Raw genomic sequence first — 21,620 nt, 5'->3', positions numbered from 1 at the left:
GCAAAATTGGTCAAGGCTCTCTTGTTGTTTTCAGAAAAGGCTGAAATTATTATTTTTATTACTGTCAGCTATATTTGATGAATGTCTAGCATGTGTTTTTGCGCATGGCATAATAAATACATATACTGGAGATGTATATGCATGTCTATTATTGTCCTGTGACTACACCTGGCATTGAAATATTCACTTTAGGGAATGTGTGTGTGTGTGTGTGTGTGTGTGTGTGTGTGTGTGTGTGTGTGTGTGTATAACCCGTTGGAAATGGCTACCTAGTTAGCGGTGCGCACTAGTAGTGTTTCAATTGACGTCGACCTTGAAATTGTTGCTTCCCTTGTTCTGAGTAATAGGTAACGATACTTCCCTGGGACAAGCCCAGGTCGGGGCAAGGAGAAGGACAGAATGAAGGAAGACCGTTACGTTGATGCTGTTAACCCAGATTACTCAGTTGGGCTCTGCCCAGCTGCTGGGGTTGCTGCGGAGAAGGAGGAGGTCAAAGGGTGTGTGTGACCGGTGTGAAATGGCTAGCCAGTTAGAGGTGTACACTAGTAGTGTTTCAATTGGTGAAGTCACTCACTCTGAGACCTTGAAGTATTTGCTCTGTAAGGGCTGCAGCTGTTGTGGAGTGATAGATAGTGAATCTTCTTGGATGACTGTTGTCGATGTGTTCAGAGGGTCTCTGGTTGAGCCCAGGTTGGGGCAAGGAGAGGGATGGAAGCAATATTGGTGTGTGTGTGTGTGTGTGTGTGTGTGTGTGTGTGTGTGTGTGTGTGTGTGTGTGTGTGTGTGTGTGTGTGTGTGTGTGTGTGTGTGTGTGTGGGGGTGGCGGTTGGGGGTGATTGAGTAGGTTGATTGTCCAACACCAATTGTGTGTGTAAACTACCGGTCAAAAGTTTTAGAACACGTACTCATTCAAGGATTTTTCTATTTCTATCTACATTGTAGAATAATAGTGAGGAAATCAACACTAAGAAATAACACATATGGAATCATAGTGTCCAAAACAGTGTTAAACAAATCTAAATATATTTTAGGTCCTTAGATTCTTCAAATAGCCACTCTTTGCCTTGATGACAGCTTGGCACACTCTTGGCATTCTCTCAACCAGCTTCGACCATGAAGGCCTGATTCACACAGTCTTCTCTGAAAAGTTGATGTTGAGATGTGTCTATTACTTGAACTCTGTGACGCATTTCTTTGGGCTGCAATTTCTGAGGCTGGTAACTCTAATGAACTTATCCTCTGCAGCAGAGGTAACTCTGGGTCTTCCATTCCTGTGGTGGTCCTCATGAGAGCCAGTTTCATCATAACGCTTGATGGTTTTTGTGACTGCACTTGAAGTAACTTTCAAAGTTCTTGAAATGTTCCATATTGACTGACCTTCATGTCTTAAAGTAATGATGAACTGTCATTTCTCTTTGCTTATGTGAGCTGTTCTTGCCGTAATATGGACTTGGTCTTTTACCAAATAGGGTTATCTTCTGTATATCACCCTTACCTTGTCACAACACAACTGATTGGCTCAAATGCATTAAGAAGGAAAGAAATTCCACAAATGAACTTTTAAGAAGGCACACCTGTTAATTGAAATGCATTCCAGGTGACTACCTCGTGAAGCTGGTTGAGAGAATGCCAAGAGTGTGCAAAACTGTCAAGGCAAAGGGTGGCTACAAATATTAAATATTTTTTTAATATGTTTAACACTTTTTTGATTACTACATGATTCCATATGTGTTATTTCATAGTTTTTATTTCTTCACTATTATTCTACAATGTAGAAAATAGTACAAATAAAGAAAAACCCTTCATTGAGTAAGTGTTCTAAAACTTTTGACCGGTAGTGTATGTGTGTATGTGAATGTATGTAAGAGTTTGGGGGGACTGCTAACGGGGACTGCTGACTGGAAAGCTGAAGGCTCAATCCCAATTCCGTCCCTTAGCCCTCCCTCTCCATTTTGCGAGATCCCACGAGCCGCGTAGATTCGGAGTAGTGTTCCAATTCAACTTTGAGTAAGGAGACTGAGTACGCACCCCCGAGGGGCCCCTGTGTTGAGGATCAGCGTGGCGGATGTGTTGTTACCTACCCTGTGATCACACAGTCTTCCAGTAGTTTAGCTCATCTGGTAGGCTTGTGTCACTGGGAAGCTCTCGGCTGTGTTTCACTTTGTAGTCTGTAATGGTTTGCAAGCCCTGCCACATCTGACGAGTGTCAGAGCCGGTGTCGTACGATTCAATCTTAGTCCTGTATTGACGCTTTGCCTGTTTGATGGTTCGTCGGAGGGCATAGCGGGATAGAGTCCGGGTTAAAGAGACTCCTTGAAAGAGGCTGCTCTAGCCTTTAGCTCAGTGTGGATGCTGCTTGTAATCCATGGTTTCTGGTTGGGATATGTACGTACGGTCACTGTGGGGACGATGTCATCGATGCACTTATTGATGAAGCCAGTGACTGATGTGTTGTACTCCTCAATGCCATCGAAGGAATCCCGGAACATATTCCAGTCTGTGCTGCAGTCTGTCCTCTGAACACTTTTTTTTATTGATCTAGTCACTTGTGCTTCCTGCTTTAATTTTAGCTTCTAAGCAGGAATCAGGAGGATAGAATTATGGTCAGATTAGCCAAATGGAGGGTGAGGGAGAGCTTTGTATGCATCTCTGTGTGTGGAGTATAGGTGGTCCAGAGTTCTTTTTCCTCTGGTTGCACATTTAACATGCTGATAGAAATTTGGTAAAACGGATTTAAGTTTCCCTGCATTAAAGTTCCCACCTACTAGGAGCACTGCCTCTGGGTGAGCGTTTTCTTCTTTGCTTATGGCGGAATACAGCTCATTCAATGCTGTCTTAGTGTCAGCCTCTGACTGTGGTGGTATGTAAACAGCTACAAAGAATACAGATGAGAACGCTCTAATGGTAGGTAGTGTGGTCTACAGCGTACGGGCACATTGTTGTTCTGCTGTTCTCAGTTGTTGCTCGTATGGTAGTAAGTGCATATTTGTTGCATGAGAAATATATGGAAAGCTAATACTGTCGCCAGTACAGGCATTGTGAAAAACACAAGTCTCGTGGTCAATGAATGGTGGTATCCATTGGCAGTGTCTGATATGCGTGAGGGATGTCTTGATGTCGTGATGTCCCATTCCCTAGGCCTTATTTAGCTCTCCACCAGTTGCTCTGCCACTCCCCCATCAAGGGACACTCAAAAATGAGGGCGGGAGGGAGGGGTATTGGGATTGAGCCTTAGTCACATGTGCAGCCCCTTGGTTGATCTCTATGCAGCCTGGTGGTAACATCATTATCAGAGATTTTCTGTCTGTGTTTGATATGATTGGCCCTTGTCCTAATTTATTTACTTGGAACTGACTTGCCTTTTGTAATTACTGAGGGAATAAATAAAGTTTTATTGAATTGAAAGATGAATTTAGCATCAGAGCTGGTATGGCTGACTAGCCATTTAGCATCAGAACTAGCATGGCTAATTAGCCATTTAGCGTCAGTGCTAGCCTGCAATGCCAGACTGTTCCGCTAGTCTTTTCTATTAGCCTTCTCTGCTAGCCAGTGCTAGCCTTTATGTTGGTTACATTCCACTAGCTGTTGGAAAAAATATATCTGAGCAGTGAGCAAACATGCATTTATCTTGTGTTTTTTTGCTTTGATGAGAATATAACATTATTGGAAACAGAACACCTTGAATTAAGAAAGGATAAGAGTGATAAAAGGGGGAGCGGGGAGAGTGGAAGAAGGGAGGGAGGAGAAGGAAAAGTGGAAGAGAATACAAACGAAAGAAAGGAACCGGCCAGAGAGAAAATAGACTCAAGTTAATTTTGGGAAAGTAATGGCGAAAACAAGGGAAGAGAGGAGTGTGAGAGAGCCGAGAAAGTGAGCGAAAAGAATGAAGAGAGGAAACAGTTGTCTTTGATATATGCAGACCTAGACTTTGTCCCTAATGGCACCCTATTTCCTACATAGTGCACTACTTTTGGCCAGAGCCCTATGGGCCCTGGTCAAAAGTAGTGCACTGTATAGGGAATAGAGTGCCGTTTGGGACGCAGGCCAAATCAAGTTACAGTAGATGGAACAGAGAGTCATCAAATATATTCCACTCTTGGGCTTATTGTAGACACGCTATTACTGTAGTTAGTGCATCTGGATAAAGCTATTGATATTAGCCTGCAATTCAATAGCATACATATGTAATTGAAAATGAGCGGACCAAGGCGCAACATGAGTATAATTCCACGTATTTTGAATCTCCGTGAAACAACCAAAACGTGAAGTCATGACGTGCATACAGGCAACTAAACACAAACAATATCCCACAAACACAGGTGGGGAAATGGCTACCTAAATATGATCCCCAATCAGAGGCAACGATAAACAGCTGCCTCTAATTGGGAACCATATTAGCACCAACACAGAAATAGACATACTAGAACACCCCCTAGTCACACCCTGACCTACTACACCATAGAGAACCAAGGGTTCTGGTTAGGGTGTGACAAAAGAACCAAGGGTTCTCTATGGTTAGGGTGTGACAAAAGAACCAAGGGTTCTCTATGGTTAGGGTGTGACAAAAGAACCAAGGGTTCTCTATGGTTAGGGTGTGACAAAAGAACCAAGGGTTCTCTATGGTTAGGGTGTGACAAAAGAACCAAGGGTTCTCTATGGTTAGGGTGTGACAAAAGGTAAAGGTATTACTCTTTACCTGGAAATACATTGTAGTCGAGTACCTTGGTGAAAGCAGTGATGAATGCATGGGGACGCAGACCAACTGTAGGAAGCAGAGGTCAGGGCCAGTCAAGTGGCACGATTCAGAGATGGGAGACCTTGTAGATGAAATAAATATAACAAATTGAAGATGATCATGCATACATTTATATCTCACTTATATGACAGCGATTTCGTCGACACTTCCACACACCTCCCCCTCTCCTTCTCCCTCCATCCTTCTAACCCCCAACTCTCGCTCTCCGTCAGGTACCCCAGAGAGTTTGGAGGAGAAGGAGCGTCAGCTTTCGACCATGATTGGCCAGCTCATCAGCCTGCGGGAGCAGCTCCTGGCGGCCCACGACGAGCAGAAGAAGATGGCCGTCTCACAGATGGAGAAGCAGAGGCAGCAAATGGAGCTGGCCCGTCAGCAGCAGGACCAGGTGTGAGGGAGGGAGGGAGGGAGGGAGGCAGGGAGGGACAGAGGCGGGGAGGGAGGGAGAAAGGCAGGAAGGGAGGGAGGGAGAGAGGGAGGGAGAGAGAGAGGCAGGGAGGGAGGGAGAGAGAGAGGCAGGGAGGGAGGGAGAGAGAGAGGCAGGGAGGGAGGGAGAGGCGGGGAGGGAGAGAGGCGGGGAGGGAGGGAGGCAGGGACAGGCAGACAGGCAGACAGGCAGACAGGCAGACAGGCAGACAGGCAGACAGGCAGGGAGGGAGGGAGGGAGGGAGGGAGGGAGGGAGGGAGGGAGGGAGGGAGGGAGGGAGGGAGAGAGAGAGGCAGGGAGGGAGGTAGGTAGGTAGGGGGAGAGAAGCAGGGAGGGAGGGGGGAGAGGGAGGGAGGGAGTCAGGCAGGGAGGGAGGGAGAGAGAGTGAGAGAGAGAGAGATTATGTTTGGACAAGTACTTTATTCCCATCACCCCATTATGAGACAACATTCCATCACAAAGAAAAGTGAGTGTGATTAATAGACAGATTTTTAAATTGGCCTGCTATTTAGCTGTTCAGACATGACGGGGTAATGACCTATATTGACACCACTGAGAAGCCTTGCCTAAATGAATCTTGACACATGTTTGGATGAGCGACGTCCCATAATGGACAGCCTGTAATTATATAAATACAAATATATATCAAATAACTTTTCAAAAATGGGGCAGCTGTTTTGTATTCTCGTTGAGTGAATATACACTCCGCTTTTGGATAATTGCAACTGTCTGTCACTGCCTAGGCTCCGCCCCTGGCGACAGGTAGTCAAGGAGGAGGCAGGCTTGTGTCAGTCAGGGTCGTAAACATGTCAATCTCACTGCTTCACTGTTGACTGATAGCGTCGCTTGAGCACGTGCTACTGCCAGTGTTGATGTGGGTTAACCCACTCTGTTTCCCTCTCCCAATATTTCCCCCTTTCTGGACTCAGTCTCAGCCCTCCTGTTGCTTCTCACTGAAGTCTCTATCTTCTGTCACCTAATGTCAAAAATAAAGATATGTTCAAGCTTAAATTCTCTTCTTTCCCGTCATCTCATCCCTTTTGTCTCACTTTGTTCTTTCATGTCTCGTTCTTGTCTCGTTCTTGCCTCACTCTGTTCTGTCTGTCTTGTATGCCCTATGTTCTATGTTCTATATCTATGTTCAAACTCAAAACTCTCACCTTTTGCGCGTCACTCTGTATTTTCCCTTGTGTCCACTCCAGCGCATCGTCGACATCTCATTATTTTCTAATTGTCGTCTCGTCCTTGTCTCACTCTGCTCTGTCTCCCCAGATTGTTCAAACTCAAAAACCCTTTTAAAGGATGGTATTCCCTCTCTTCTGTCGTTGGTCAATACCTCGGTATCTCCTCTTCTCACTCGTGTCTCATTTGTGCCTCCCTCCAGATTACGACACAGCAGCAGCAGCTCCTGCAGCAGCAGCATAAGATCAACGTTCTCCAGCAACAGATACAGGTCAGTGCCCACTGCTTACTGTGGCCGCGCTCCTTCTCTTCCATCTTAGTCATGTGTTCATACACACACACACATACACACGCACATGTACGCGCACCCGAATGTGCATACACACACACGATGGCCCCTGTAATTGACCTGTTTATGGGATCAATTGCTGGGTCATTGATCATGCCTAGATTAATACACTATCCCCGGAGTCCTACCGGCTTCTCTCTGCTACCTCTTCCGTTCATCAACATCTTTTTTTTCCTTCCTTTCTCCACACTTTCATTCCTCTAAATTCGCTCAATCATACTGGTCATCTATTTTTCTCTAGCTACTTGCTACCCCCCCCTCCCTCCCACTCCATGTCTCTTTCCCTCTCACCTATATCAACCCCTTTTCTCCTTCATTCTCGTTCCTTCTATCGTAACGCCTGGCAGAGTTCTCGCTCATATTCCCTCTTCACCAGACTCTAACTTGTCCCGTCTTCACCACTGGCGCTGACTGGTTGCAGAGACACTGACCCAGACAGGGGAGCTTCTTCCCTCTCACACACCCCAGAAAAGGCACGTGGCTGGGGAAGGCAGTGAGCCAGGGTCCCTTGTGCTCTGCAGCTCTGGAGGTGTTCTGCTTTTAACAAGCCCCCCTCTCTGCTTTTAATAAACCACAGATCTGAGTTCATTAGGACCGGCTCTCGGGAGAGTCTGTGTGTGACAGCAAAACTACTAGTCTTTATGATCACGTGGCCTCAATGTGTCCTACAGTTTGGCTACAGTTTGTTTTGGTGTTGTTGAGAGAAGTAACGTTTTGGCATGTCTGCTGCTGTTAAGAAGTGCAAACATGATCGGCAGACCTCGGTTCAAATGCTGTTTCGAAATCTTTCAAACACTTTGAGCTTTTGCTTTAAGTCTGGCTGGAGTGTCAAGTGGGTGGGGTTTTACACTTCAGACTTTTCTATTGGTTCCATTGCAACAGGCAAGCTCAGTCAAGCACAGATCAATTATTTTGAAATGATTTCAAATAGTATTTGAACACATGTCTGAACCCATGTCTGAACCCATGTCTGAACCCATGTCTGAACCCATGTCTGGCATACAGTGCCTGTCAATGCTTTGTAAATACTCTTAAACATGCTAAGTCCTTTTGAAAGAGCTAAGTTGTCACGCCCTGACCATAGAGAGCTTTTTATTCTCGATGTTGGTTAGGTCGGGGTGTGACTAGGCTGGGTCATCTAGGTAATTATAATTATGTTGGCCTGGTATGGTTCCCAGTCAGAGGCAGCTGTTTATCGTTGTCTCTGATTGGGGATCATATTTAGGCAGCCATTTCCCCTTTGTGCTTTGTGGGATATTGACGATGTATGAGCACTGTGAGCACTATAGCAGCTTCACGGTTCGGTTTGCATTTATTGTTTTCTTTGAGTTTCACTACCTAATAAAGAGGAGGGAACCATACCACTCTGCATCTTGGTCCACTCTTTATAACGAGCGTGACATAAGTAAGCTTTGGTTGCTGTGTACAACGAATGCCCTTGTGTGTCTTGAACAGTGATTAGGAATAATCAATTGTGATTATTATTATTGCTACCAGTTTATACCAGTCGTGACTCTAGTGGAGTGTAATAGGGGATAACGAGTATAGGGAAATTACGTTCATGGACTTCTAACGCAATGCATTTCATACAAGCAGCGGCCAATGCTCAGTTAGGAAATAAAATCTTTTTAGGGTCCATGGAAATCCCTGTATAAAATGTGTCATTATTAGAAAGAACATTATTCTAATGAGTAGGACTACTCCTATTCTATTCTCGAGTAGCCTATATATGTATTGTAATCTTAACTCCAGCTGTAGAACACAATGCCTTGAAATGTGGATTCACTTTAGAGCCGCTGGGGTCCTGGCTGTTTATGCAGTGTTGAAAGTGTTTTGGCCTTAAACATACACGCAGCCCGGCACCACAAGAACAGTCCGTCTGCTTCTACTGATCGACTCCAGGCTTCTCCTTCCAGGCTACTGGGGACCGATGCTCTGAAGGGACTGACCAAGGGCTACTGTTTGGGGTTCATTCCCCGTCTGCGTCCCAAATGGCACCCTCTTCCCTATATAGTGCACTGCCTAGGGAACAGGGTGTCATTTGGGATGCGGAGGCCCCCACTGTACTTCTGGGGGAGACAGCGTTTCACAGCATTTAGACGAGATCAGCATGATCCCGTGTGTTAAACGATGTTCCCCGGGTTCACACCTGTACTTCCCAGGTCGGAGTAAATTCAATTGCCCAAGTCCTAAATCCCTAGCATTTTGGAGGACTGGAAATTACCCAACTTTTCCCTTTTCGCGAATCCAAAAGTACAACCGCTTATGTCAAAGTTGTTTTCCTTTCTCTGGTTGTAATGTTGTTGTTGTTTTTTTACCAGTCTTGTGCTTTACGGTGAGGGAGAGCCCAGTTCAAAGTGACACTGGTTTCCTGTCATGTGGTTTTTAAATGGCCTGTAGAAGCAGGGAACTTCCAAGGGTTAACGGAAAGCTTCCGACAGCCTCATGGTGAAATATATATACACACACACACACGTACACACACACACACGCACACGCACACACACACACACACACACACACACACACACACACACACACACGTACACACACACACACACACACACACACACACGTACACACACACACACACACACACACACACACACACACACACACATACACACACACACTCACACACGCACACACACACACACACACACACACACACACACACACACACACACACATACACACACGTACACTCTCACACACACACACACACACGTACACACACACACACACACACATACACACACGTACACTCTCACACACACACACACACACACGTACACACACACACACACACACACACACACACACACACACACACACACACACACACACAAACACACGTACACACACACACACACACACACACTCTGGGTGAGTGAGGGTGCCCCTTCCTTTGTTCGTCACGGTGGTTGACAGGCATGTGTCTTTGTTAAGTGAGCCCTTAATGTGTCTCATATTATCTTGGTTTCCGCAGGGCCACAGAGGCCCAGACTACAGAACCCGGGAAAAAGCTAACGGGCCTAATTACAAACCCACACTTCATTCTGTCCCCCTCAGTTCTTCAATCATTTAATTTTTCTCCCCTCACTTTCAATTTCTTTTTTTTCATCCCTCTCTCGTTCTTCACCACTTCTTCCGCTCATTTGTTCCTCTTCTCCACGTTACTGTTTTCCCAAGGGTTTCTTATTTTTCAGATTCCTCATCTAGCCAGTTTCCACCTTTTTTTTTACCTCCACGCCTTCTCCTCTCGCGCGTCACTTCGCTTTTCAAACGTTTTCTTTATTGTTCTATATTACTTCCTCGTTCTCTTTTCTCCCTTAAACCTGACCTTGTCCCTTCTGCCCAGTAGCTCTTTAACAAGTAGGTATAAAAATGTCTTGTTCAATAGCCTCAGCAAGCAGGACGGGACACGATGGCTCGGAAAGCCAGTGGCCAACTGTAATGTCAAAACAAATTCAGCAACTATGGAAAATGACAGGAAGTCAAGTGTGAGCCATCATGGGGATTGGCTGGTAAGGGATTTGTCTGGAGCCAATGCTGTTCCTGTGGAAGCCGAAGGGGTGCTAACACACCTGATTGAAATCTGTAATCAAAGGCTAGACGAGGATTTAAATCAGGTGTGTTAGTGCTAGAGGTTAACAAAAGAAAGAATAGAAACATGCGTCTCTTTGGGCCCCCTGGACCAGGAGCTGGAAACACTTAGAATATGTCTTAAAAGCTGCTGATATGAATGTGTGGGTGTAAAGCATACAAACAGTAACTCTGCCTACCAGCCTAAACTAGACCCCCCCCCCAAAAAATGCAGACGGACAGGAATCTATCTTGCAGACACATATGCGTACTCCCTCTTTCTTTCTCTTCATTTTTCTCACCCCCCCACCCACCTCTCGCACATACACAATCACACTCTCTCAGTCCCCAACCTTACCCACACACACACGTTACTGCCCCCGCCTCACAACCCACCCTTTACACAGTAGGACCATTAATACCATGTATGCATGTGTGTGTCTGCGTGTGCGTATGTGTGTGTGTGTGTGTCTGGTGGGTAGTTGGGGAAGGGGGCCCTATGTTTTTCTTATGGCTCGGGGAGAGCAGGGCATTCATCCCTCTCTCCCCCCTAGAAGAAGGCCTGCGCTTTGTGTTTGTACTGGTGGAGGGGAGTCTAGGCATTCCCAGAGGAACACAATGAATGGAGCATTCAGTCCTGCTTTCCCCCTCCACTTGGACACGCAGACTTTTCTTCTCCCCGTCATTCTCGCCCTGGTCTCTCGGTGATGTCACAAGACGTCTGTGTGTGTGTGTGTCTTTGTGTCTGGGCCTCCTGTGTGTGCAGTGAGAGGGAACCTTATAGGGCCTTCCAAGAGATGGCAATCAAGAAAAGCGCTCCGCAGTCTTTGAGAGAAGCACACACACGCTGCACAGACACAGTCAAGGCCGGGTTGTTTGTGTCTGCTCTCCTGTTCACCCATGCTCTTTGAGTTCACACCCTAGAGACACGCCACTCATTTAACAAAATCAGCCACACATGTTCCCCTTATATTTTCTCCACTTCTACTTCTGCCTGACTGGACCGCAACGTTACTTTCCTTTTCCAGCGATAATTTCAGGTTAAAAAAAAAAATAAGTAAGGTCAGATAATCAGAGTATCACTGATTATGATGATGATGGTGAGAGAGAGAGAGAGAGAGAGGGGGAGAGGGAGAGAGAGAGAGCTCATTAACTGTGCATACATATAGTACTAATAGATTACTCAAAAGAGAAAATCCTCAGGCTTGTCTTTGATACGATCTAGTCGTCCATTCAATACCAACCTCATTACTTTAACTACTTTGATGCTAACTTAAACCCCCACTTTGAGAGCTTTCAGGGTCAGATAAAATAAACTACACACACACACACACAGCATTATGTTGACTTTCCCAGGGAAACGGCTGTTTTTTTCTTCCTCCCAAGTTGACCCTTCACTCCTCTGCTCCTGTGTTTGTGTGAAGGTCTCTGTGTCAGGCCCCCTTTGGACTATACTCTGTGTGTGTGTGTGTGTGTGTGTGTGTGTGTGTGTGTGTGTGTGTGTGTGTGTGTGTGTCTGTGTCAGGCCCCTTTGGACTGTGTGTGTGTGTGTGTGTGTGTGTGTGTGTGTGTGTGTGTGTGTGTGTGTGTGTGTGTGTGTGTGTGTGTGTGTGTGTGTGTGTGTGTGTGTGTGTGTGTGTGTGTGTGTGTGTGTGTGTGTGTGTGTGTGTGTGTGTGTGTGTGTGTGTGTGTCTGTGTGTGTGTGTGTGTGTGTGTGTGTGTGTGTGTCTGTGTGTGTGTGTGTGTCTGTGTGTGTGTGTGCGTAAGTGCCTGCTCTCTTACCTCTGTCTCTCTGGAAGATATGAGCATGTGAATTGTGGGCAATATGCTTTTTGGATGTGATGATAGTGCCACAGAATTAAAATACTCTTCTATCTTTCTCCCTATCCCCTCCTTTCTGTTTCTCTCCCTCCTCTCTGTCTCTCTCCCTCCTCTCTGTCTCTCTCCCTCCTCTCTGTCTCTCTCCCTCCTTTCTGTTTCTCTCCCTCCTCTCTGTCTCTCTCCCTCCTCTCTGTTTCTCTCCCTCCTCTCTGTTTCTCTCCCTCCTCTGTTTCTCTCTCTCCTCTCTGTCTCTCTCCCACCTCTCTGTCTCTCTCCCTCCTCTCTGTCTCTCTCCCACCTCTCTGTCTCTCTCTGTGTCCTCTCTGTCTCTCTCCCTGCTCTCTGTTTCTCTCCCTCCTTTCTGTTTCTCTCCCTCCTCTCTGTCTCTCTCCCTCCTCTCTGTCTCTCTCCCTCCTGTCTGTCTCTCTCCCTCCCCATCTGTCTCTCTCTCTGTCTCTCCCTCCTGTGTCTGTCTCTCTGTCTTGTCTGTCTCTCTCCCTCCTTTCTGTTTCTCTCCCTCCTCTCTGTTTCTCTCCCTCCTCTGTCTTTCTCCCTCCTCTCTGTTTCTCTCCCTCCTCTCTGTGTCTCTCCCTCCTCTCTGTCTCTCTCCCTCCTCTCTGTCTGTCTCCCACCTCTCTGTCTCTCTCCCTCCTCTGTCTCTCTCCCTCCTCTCTGTCTCTCTCCCTCCTCTCTGTCTCTCTCCCTCCTGTCTGTCTCTCTCCCTCCTCTCTGTCTCTCTCCCTCCTGTCTGTCTCTGTCTCCCTCCTCTCTGTTTCTCTCCCTCCTCTCCGTCTTTCTCCCTGTGTCTCTGTGTTCTGTCCCTCCTCTCTGTCTCTCTCCCTCCTCTCTGTTTCTCTCCCTCCTCTCTGTCTCTCTCCCACCTCTCTGTCTCTCTCCCTCCTCTCTGTTGTCTCTCCCTCCTCTCTGTTTCTCTCCCTCCTCTCTGTTTCTCTCCCTCATGTGAATCTCTGTTTTGGATGTGATCTCTCCCTCCTCTGTCTTTCTCCCTCCTCTCTGTTTCTCTCCCTCCTCTCTGTCTCTCTCCCACCTCTCTGTTTCTCTCCCTCCTCTCTGTCTCTCTCCCTCCTCTGTCTTTCTCCCTCCTCTCTGTCTCTCTCCCTCCTCTCTGTCTCTCTCCCTCCTCTCTGTCTCTCTCCCTCCTCTCTGTCTCTCTCCCTCCTCTCTGTCTCTCTCCCTCCTCTCTGTCTCTCTCCCTCCTCTCTGTCTCTCTCCCTCCTCTCTGTTTCTCTCCCTCCTCTCTGTTTCTCTCCCTCCTCTCTGTCTCTCTCCCTCCTCTCTGTCTCTCTCCCTCCTCTCTGTTTCTCTCCCTCCTCTCTGTCTCTCTCCCTCCTCTCTGTTTCTCTCCCTCCTCTCTGTCTTTCTCCCTCCTCTCTGTTTCTCTCCCTCCTCTCTGTCTCTCTCCCTCCTCTCTGTCTCTCTCCCTCCCTCTCTGTTTCTCTCCCTCTGTTTCTCCCTCCTCTGTTTCTCTCCCTCCTCTCTGTCTCTCTCCCTCCTCTCTGTCTCTCTCCCTCCTCTCTGTTTCTCTCTCCCTCCTCTCTGTCTCTCTCCCTCCTCTCTGTCTCTCTCCCTCCTCTCTGTTTCTCTCCCTCCTCTCTGTCTCTCTCCCTCCTCTCTGTCTCTCTCCCTCCTCTCTGTCTTTCTCACTCCCCATCTGTCTCTCCCTCCTCTCTGTCTCTCAATAACATTTCATTGCTTTATTGGCATAATAAAAAATATATTACTATGAACAATTCAACATTGGAAACATAAACACACTAACATTTATTAGAAACAGAAACAGAAGAAGACATATAGACATATTAATCAGAATAGTCATTAGTACAACAAAACTATTAAACTCTCTCTCTCTCGCTCTCTCAGGTGCAGGGTCACATGCCTCCTCTGATGATCCCAGTGTTTCCTCACCTCCTCTGACCAGCGATCTCTCTGTCTCTCTCCCTCCTCACTGTTTCAGGGCTTCTGTTTCTTCCCACCTCTCATGTCCTACCCTCCAGGTACACACTCACACACACACTGTCACACACACACACCTCACTGTCACTCACCCTCACTCTCTGTCTCACACCCTCACACTGTCACTCTCCCTCCTCACTGTCTCTCTCCACACCACTGTTTCTCTCCCACCTCACTGTCTCTCTCCCACCACAGACACTGTCTCTCTCACACCACTGTCTCTCTCCCTCCTCTCTGTCACTCTCACACACACTCACCACACACACACTGTCTCACACCCTCCTCTCTGTCTCACTCCACACACTCACACACTCTCACCCACACACACACTGTCTCACACACACACACACAGACACACACCACACAGACACACACACAGACACACACACTCACAGACACACACACAGACACACACACACTCCTCTCTGTTTCTCTCACACCTCTGAAATATTTCCGTTCTATGTGTTTGTTTCAAGTTAAGATGTGGCCCTCTCTGTGTCTCTCTCTCTGTCTCTATCTCTCTCTCTTCTCTCTCCCTCTCTCTCTCTCCCTCTCTCTCTCTCTCTCTCTCTCTCTCTGTTTAATTCAAGGGGCTTTATTTTCATCCTCATGTGTCTAACATTGCCAAAGCAAGTGAGGTAGATAATATACAAAAGTGAAATAAACAATAAAAATTAACAGTAAACATTACACATACAGAAATTTGAAAACAATAAAGACATTACAAATGTCATATTATATATATACAGTGTTTTAACAATGTACAAATGGTTAAAGAACACAAGATAAAATAAATAAGCATACATATGGGTTGTATTTACAATGGTGTTTGTTCTTCACTGGTTGCCCTTTTCTTGTGGCAACAGGTCACAAATCTTGCTGTTGTGATGGCACACTGTGGTATTTCCCCTCCTAGATATGGGAGTTTATCAAAATTGGATTTGTTTTCTGAATTCTTTGTGGATCTGTGTAATCTGAGGGAAATATGTCTCTCTCCCCTATGGTCTTACTTGGACATCGTTGTCATACATTGGACATACGTTAGGAAGTGCAGCTCTGTTTTCACCTCATTTTGTGGGCAGTCCCACATAGCCTGTCTTCTCTTGAGAGCCAGGTCTCTCTCCCTCCTCTCTGTCTTTCTCAGTAGCAAGGCCATGCTCACTAAGTCTGTACATAGTCAAAGCTTTCCTTAAGTTTCTCTCAGTCACAGTGGACTGGTATTCTGCCACTGTGTACTCTCTGTTTAGGGCCAAATAGGCATTCTAGTTTGCTCAGTTTTTTTGTTAATTCTTTCCAATGTGTCAAGTAATTATCTTTTTGTTTTCTCATGATTTGGTTGGGTCTAATTGTGCTGCTGTCCTGGGGCTCTGTGGGGTGTGTTTGTGAACAGAGCCCCAGGACCAGCTTGCTTAGGGGACTCTTCTCCAGGTTCATCTCTCTGTAGGTGATGGCTTTGTTATGGAAGGTTTGGGAATCGCTTCCTTTTAGGTGGTTGTAGAATTTAACAGCTCTTTTCTGGATTTTGATAATTAGTGGGTATCGGCCTAATTCTGCTCTGCATGCATTATTTAGTGTTTTACGTTGTACACGGAGGATATTTTTGCAAAATTCTGCGTGCAGAGTCTCAATTTGGTGTTTGTCCCATTTTGTGAAGTCTTGGTTGGTGAGCGGACCCCAGACCTCACAACCATAAAGGGCAATGGGCTCTATGACTGATTCAAGTATTTTTTGCCAGATCCTAATTGGTATGTTGAAATTTATGTTCCTTTTGATGGCATAGAATGCCCTTATTGCCTTGTCTCTCAGATCGTTCACAGCTTTGTGTAAGTTACCTATGGTGCTGATGTTTAGGCCAAGGTATGTATAGTTTTTGTGTGCTCTAGGGCAACAGTGTCTAGATGGAATTTGTATTTGTGGTCCTGGCGACTGGACCTTTTTTGGAACACCATTATTTTGGTCTTACTGAGATTTACTGTCTAGGTTCTCTTAGATAGGTTCTCTGTCTAAGATCTAGGTTCTCTCTCTCTCTCTCTCTTTCTCTCACTCTCTGTCTCTGGCTCTCGCTCTCTCTGTCTGTCTATTGCTCTTTCTCTCTGTCTCTATCTCTCTGTCTCTTTCTCTCTCTCTCTCTCTCTCTCTCTGTCTCTATCTCTCTGTCTCTATCTCTCTCTCTCTGTCTCTGTCTCTCTCTCTCTCTCTTTCTGTCTATCGCTCTTTCTCTCTCTGTCTCTATCTCTGTCTCTATCTCTCTCTCCGTCTCTATCTCTCTGTCTCTTTGTCTCTCTGTCTCTCTCTCTCTCTCGTCCTCCTGCAGTATTTCACACTCTTTCTCCGTATCTTGCTTGTACTTCTGTTGCCCATGAGATCAGCAGAAACCTGTGTGAGACAAGGCTCACTTCCTGTTCACTTCCTGGTTGGTCATTTAAGGAGCAATAGATTGGCTATAGTGAACGGTGGAATGTTGCGCTGAAAGCATGTCAGTTGCACAACACATGTGTGGCATGAATTTTCACACACACACACACACGCGCACACACACGCACACGCACACACCCACCACAGACTCCCTCTCCCTGGAGTACATGGTATTCCCAAGGCAGTATTCCAGTCACCACCTGCTTTCCATTTTCTACTCTTCCTTTTCCACATTCCAAGGCCCAGGATTTGTCCCGAATGGGCACCCTATTCCCTATATAATGCATTATGTTACCGTAAGACTTCTAGTGCACTATGTAGGCAATTAGGGTGCTATTTTGGGACACAGTTCTAGACACTGCACACGCGTACAGATGTGGGGTCCTTAATTTGACCAGTTACGTCACAGGAGTAAAATAGTCCCATCAGCAGGAGGATATGATTATCTTCAATCAAAGTGCTAATTTCTAACAGGAAATGAGTTTGAGGCTCTTGTAGGCTGTAGTTTAGCTGTGAGATCTAGCGAAAGAAATAGAATAGGATTTTCCGTGAAGTCACAAGGTTCTTTTGAATCCCCCCCCCCGGGAAGATTCTCTGCGGCAACAGAGTGATCAAATGAAGATACGACACCTGTACAGATGTTACTCAACAACATGTTAATGAATAGATCAGGGATCATCGACTAGGTTCAGCCGCGGGACAGTTTTTGTCTGGAGCGGACGGTTGGGGGGGGCGGAACGTAATTGCAAATAATGAGTAGACTGTAAATTGACCGCAAGAAGCACAAATAGGTATTTGAGGAAAACATGATCATTTCGAACCTTGCTTATGTAGACAATCACAATCTCTATTATGCGTGGGAATACTTGGGAACACATTTCCTAAATGTTAATCACTTGGAGCTGATTTCCTGGTGTTTTTACAGCAAATGTATATGTTTTTTTGGTCAGGAAATGTATATTTATTTATAATACTGGACTACTTTATGGGGCTCAAAATAATACATTCTAGCGTTTTTAGAAAACCTTGTAAAACCTAGAACATAAGACATCTTTGAGAGAGGAGATGGAATAATAAATTATAAAATTCAGTCATAAAGTTATCCCTCAAGGAGGGGTGGCCTGTGGTTATCTTTTTTTTTGTGACAGTATTTGAATTGTTTTTTTTGTTGTGGAGGAACTAGACATTTAGGGAAGCCACCTACAGGAATGAGTCAAACAAACAAAAGAGAGAGAGAACCAGAGTGAGCAAATAGGTCTGGAGGGGTGCAGGCTTTCTCTCGGTGTGGTAAACTCCCTTGTCTCATCCCATGCTGTGTGTTGTGTTGTCTCTCCCCTCCTGACAGGTGATAACTACCCCATGCAGTTCATTCCATCCACAATGGCAGCTGCAGCCGCTTCAGGACTGAGCCCACTCCATCAGGTAGGCCCATGTGCTGCAAAACTGACCCGAGATCAGCATCTAGGGGCAACTTCACCCTACACCCCCATGTGCTGCTCCTGCAGTGAAACGTTTCCCATAGGATCTAGGATGCAAAACTGACCCGAGATCAGCATCTAGGGGCAACTTCACCCTACACCCCCATGTGCTGCTCCACAAAGGAAAGATGCTGATATGCTAACAAGTATTTAAAGTGCCAGATTTAGGCCTACCAAATATCTGCACCAGGTGCAAAAGTTGGAAATGTATTTGATGTATTCCCCCGCGGAGGGCATTACTTCTAGAGGGTAGATCCCAATAAGCCAATGTTATCATCAGTTTGTGAAACAGTCGAACCCTAACAAACTAACTCGGCATTAGCGACAATGCTAACTAATCAACCCCCTATAGACTCCCATGTTTACCAAATCCTATAGACTCACGCTATTAATCTCTGAAACATGTCGGGCAGAGTCAAACAAAGGCCAATGTGATAAATCACTTTGGTATTCCAAGTTCCAACCCACCAGCACAGCACCTGGCCTAGGCAATTCGTCATCTTTTTTTTATGGGTGCTTGACACCTATGGTTAGCAATTGGCACGTATAGATAACAGCTAGCATAGAACATGGCTACACAAGAAGACGAAGAACAGGACAGTCTTCCTCTCTCAGGCCAGGCTCTGCTTTCCTATGAGACGAGTCACGGCGAGGACACAGTGAGATGACAGCGAGACATAGCCGGCAAAAAAGAGACATCAAGTGACGCAATGGGACACAGCGAGACACTTTGAGACACAGAGACACAAAGGTTGTGTTTACACAGGCAGCCCAAGACACACACACACACACACACACACACACACACACACACACACACACACACACACACACACACACACACACACACACACACACAGGAGGTGTTTCATCTAGCCTTTCCTTAGTTAGTGTCAGGCAGACAGGCAGTCCATTTCCCCCCTTCTCTCCTTGCTAACCTGCTGAAAAAGACAAAACCCCATTTGTTTTCCTGATCAATAGAAACCTAGCTAGCTAAGGGGATTCTCCCACTCCCCCTAGGGGCAGATCTAGGATCCATGTAGTCTTATTCATAATTATCTATCAGGAACAAATGATCCTAGATCAGCACTACTCAGCCCTCAGATTCAAATCTATAAATAATAACCTGCTTTCTCTTGCGTATTATTTCACTAACCTGGCATTGATGGAGGAAAATGACACTCATCATTTAGTTTCAGTCAAATTAGCACTAACTGCCAGAGCTCCCGTCCAATAATCAGGCAGCGAGGGGTCTTTTTGAAGACTGTTTGTCAATTTGTAATTTAGAAAATCATTGTCTTTCCTCAGGGTTTACTGAAAAGCGAGAGGTCCGATTGGCGTTGTTTACGTTGCACATTGGCTTTTAGCCCGGCCATCGATCCCACAGTGTTTTTTTCCCGGGAAGAGGGAGAAAAATGCCTGTTTTTTACGCTAGACAGTTCCTTAAACGGCATTGTGCCAATTGGCAAGGATAGGGTCGATGTCAGGTAAACAAATTGTACATTTACAAGACTCAATGTGGCTAAGAATGACTGTGGAAATCTGTTTGACTCCCCAGTTTACAGTCGACTACGGCCGTGTTTGTCAGATCTACAGTGCATTTGTACAGTATTCAGACCCCTTGACTTTTTCCAAATGTTGTTGTGTTACAGCCTTGTTCTTCTCATCAATCTACACACAATACTCCGTAATGAAAGAAAAAACAGGTTTTTAGAAAAAATACAAATGTATAAAAATGTCAAACTATTCAGACCCTTTACTCAGTACTTTGTTGAAACACCTTTGGCAGTGATTACAGCCTCGAGTCTTCTTGGGTATGACGCTACAAGCTTGGCACACCTGTATTTGGGGAGTTTATCACATTCGTCTCTACAGAGCTTCTCAAGCTCTGTCAGGTTGGATGGGGAGTGTCGCTGCTCAGCTATTTTCAGGTCTCTCCAGAGATGTTCGATCTGGTTCAAATCAGGGCTCTGGTTGGGCAACTCAAGGACATTCAGAGACTTGTCCCAAAGCCACTTATGCGTTGTCTTGGCTGTGTGCCAAGGTCGTTGTCCTATTGGAAAGTGAACATTCGCCCAGTCTACGGTCTTGAGCGCTCTGGAGCCGTTTTTCATCAAGGATTTCTCTGTACTTTGCTCTGTTTATCTTTCCCTCGATCCTGACTAGTCTCCCTGGCCCTGCTGCTGAAAAACATCCCCACAGCATGATGCTGCCACCACCATGCTTCATCATAGAGATGGTGCCAGGTTTCCTCCAGAAGTGACGCTATATATTCAGGTCAAAGACTTGGTTTCATCAGACCAGAGAATCTTGTTTCTCATGGTCTGAGAGTCTTTAGGTGCCTTTTGGCAAACTCCAAGTGGGCTGTCATGTGGCTTTTACTGAGGAGTGGCTTCCGTCTGCCACTTTACCATAAAGGCCTGATTGGTGGAGTGCTGCAGAGATGGTTGTCCATCTGGAATGTTCTCCCATCTACCCAGAGACTTTAGAGCTCTGTCAGAGTGACCATCGGGTTCTTGGTCACCTCCGCTCTCATTTTCGAATAAGGCTGTAACGTAACAAAATGTGGAGAAAGGGAAGGGGTCTGAATACTTTCCGAATGCACTGTATGTGTGAAGCTCTTGTCTGATGTTGTTTTGGCAGCCATATTTAAAGGGGCGGGGCATTCCTGTTTTAGTTTGTTTGGGTGTGAGTGTACTTGGGTATAGAGGCCCATAACTCAGACTTCCGGTGTCTAACTGTCTTACTCATTCCCATACATAATTAGTGCTTAGTAGAGAGCGAGACAGTGTGTGTGTTTGTGCATGTGCATGTGCAATGGGCCTCTGAGACATTCTGCGTCGATACCTCAATCCCAGCTCTCCTCTCCTCCCCAGTCGTATGAACAGCAGCCATGCACCGCGGCGAGTAACGCTTGCGGCCACTAATGATTGACGTGTGAGGCCCCACCAGTCATTCAAAGCACATTCTTGCGCAGATCTCATATCGCCAGAGGCCCGGGCGCTCCTCGTACGCTCCAAGGAAAATAAGCGGTGTGACATCAGGGCTTTGTTTCATTGCGGCGAGGGCACCTTCTGTTTGTGTTTAATATCGGCTTGGGAGAGGGCCGTCCAACTCACTGCCTGAACCCCAGAATAAGACGGCGCGGCGGTCCTCCGCTCCGCTGCGGTGGGTCTCGTGTGTCTGCCGCCCTCCTCCCGGACCTCAGAGCTCCCAGGAGGCCTAGCAGTTTATACTGAAGTGAAATTAGATCTCACAACACTGGGGCCATGAGAGACTGGGGAGAGAGGAAGGAGAGGGGTGGGGGGAAGGAGAAGGGGTGGGGGGGGAGGGGGAGAGGAGTGAGGGAGGGGGAGAGGAGAGAGAACATAAAATTAAGGAAGAAAGAAGGGAGTGGGGAGGGGAAGGGGAGGTAGGGAGGAGTGAGGGGAGGGGGGGAGGAGGAGAGGAGGGAGAAGATACAGGAGAGAGGAGAGAGGAACATAAAATTAAGGAAGAGTGGTGAAAGGGAGAGGGATTAGAGGGAGGAGGAGAGGATTAGAGGTAGGGAGGAGAGTGAGGCAGGCCAAGTTTTACTGAACACAAGCCATTTCTGGGTGGTTTTCCTGCAGGATTGGGGCTTTGATATGTTGTCAA

At 46.4% G+C, this 21,620-nt stretch overlaps 1 protein-coding gene across 1 annotated transcript in view; it reads left to right on the top strand.

The window, feature by feature from the left end:
• The window catches only part of LOC112219187 (transcription factor SOX-6), a 159,363-nt gene that overhangs the window by 113,450 nt on the left and 24,293 nt on the right, over positions 1-21,620 (top strand). The window contains 5 exon segments of the mRNA XM_042301276.1: positions 4,969-5,141; positions 6,565-6,633; positions 13,999-14,049; positions 14,051-14,132; positions 17,852-17,928. Of these exon segments, the coding sequence (XP_042157210.1) occupies positions 4,969-5,141; positions 6,565-6,633; positions 13,999-14,049; positions 14,051-14,132; positions 17,852-17,928 (452 nt within the window).

This window comes from Oncorhynchus tshawytscha, linkage group LG19 (assembly GCF_018296145.1).
Source record: "Oncorhynchus tshawytscha isolate Ot180627B linkage group LG19, Otsh_v2.0, whole genome shotgun sequence".
NCBI classification, from domain to species: Eukaryota; Metazoa; Chordata; class Actinopteri; order Salmoniformes; family Salmonidae; genus Oncorhynchus; species Oncorhynchus tshawytscha.
This window is presented reverse-complemented; position numbering and strand designations above follow the sequence as displayed.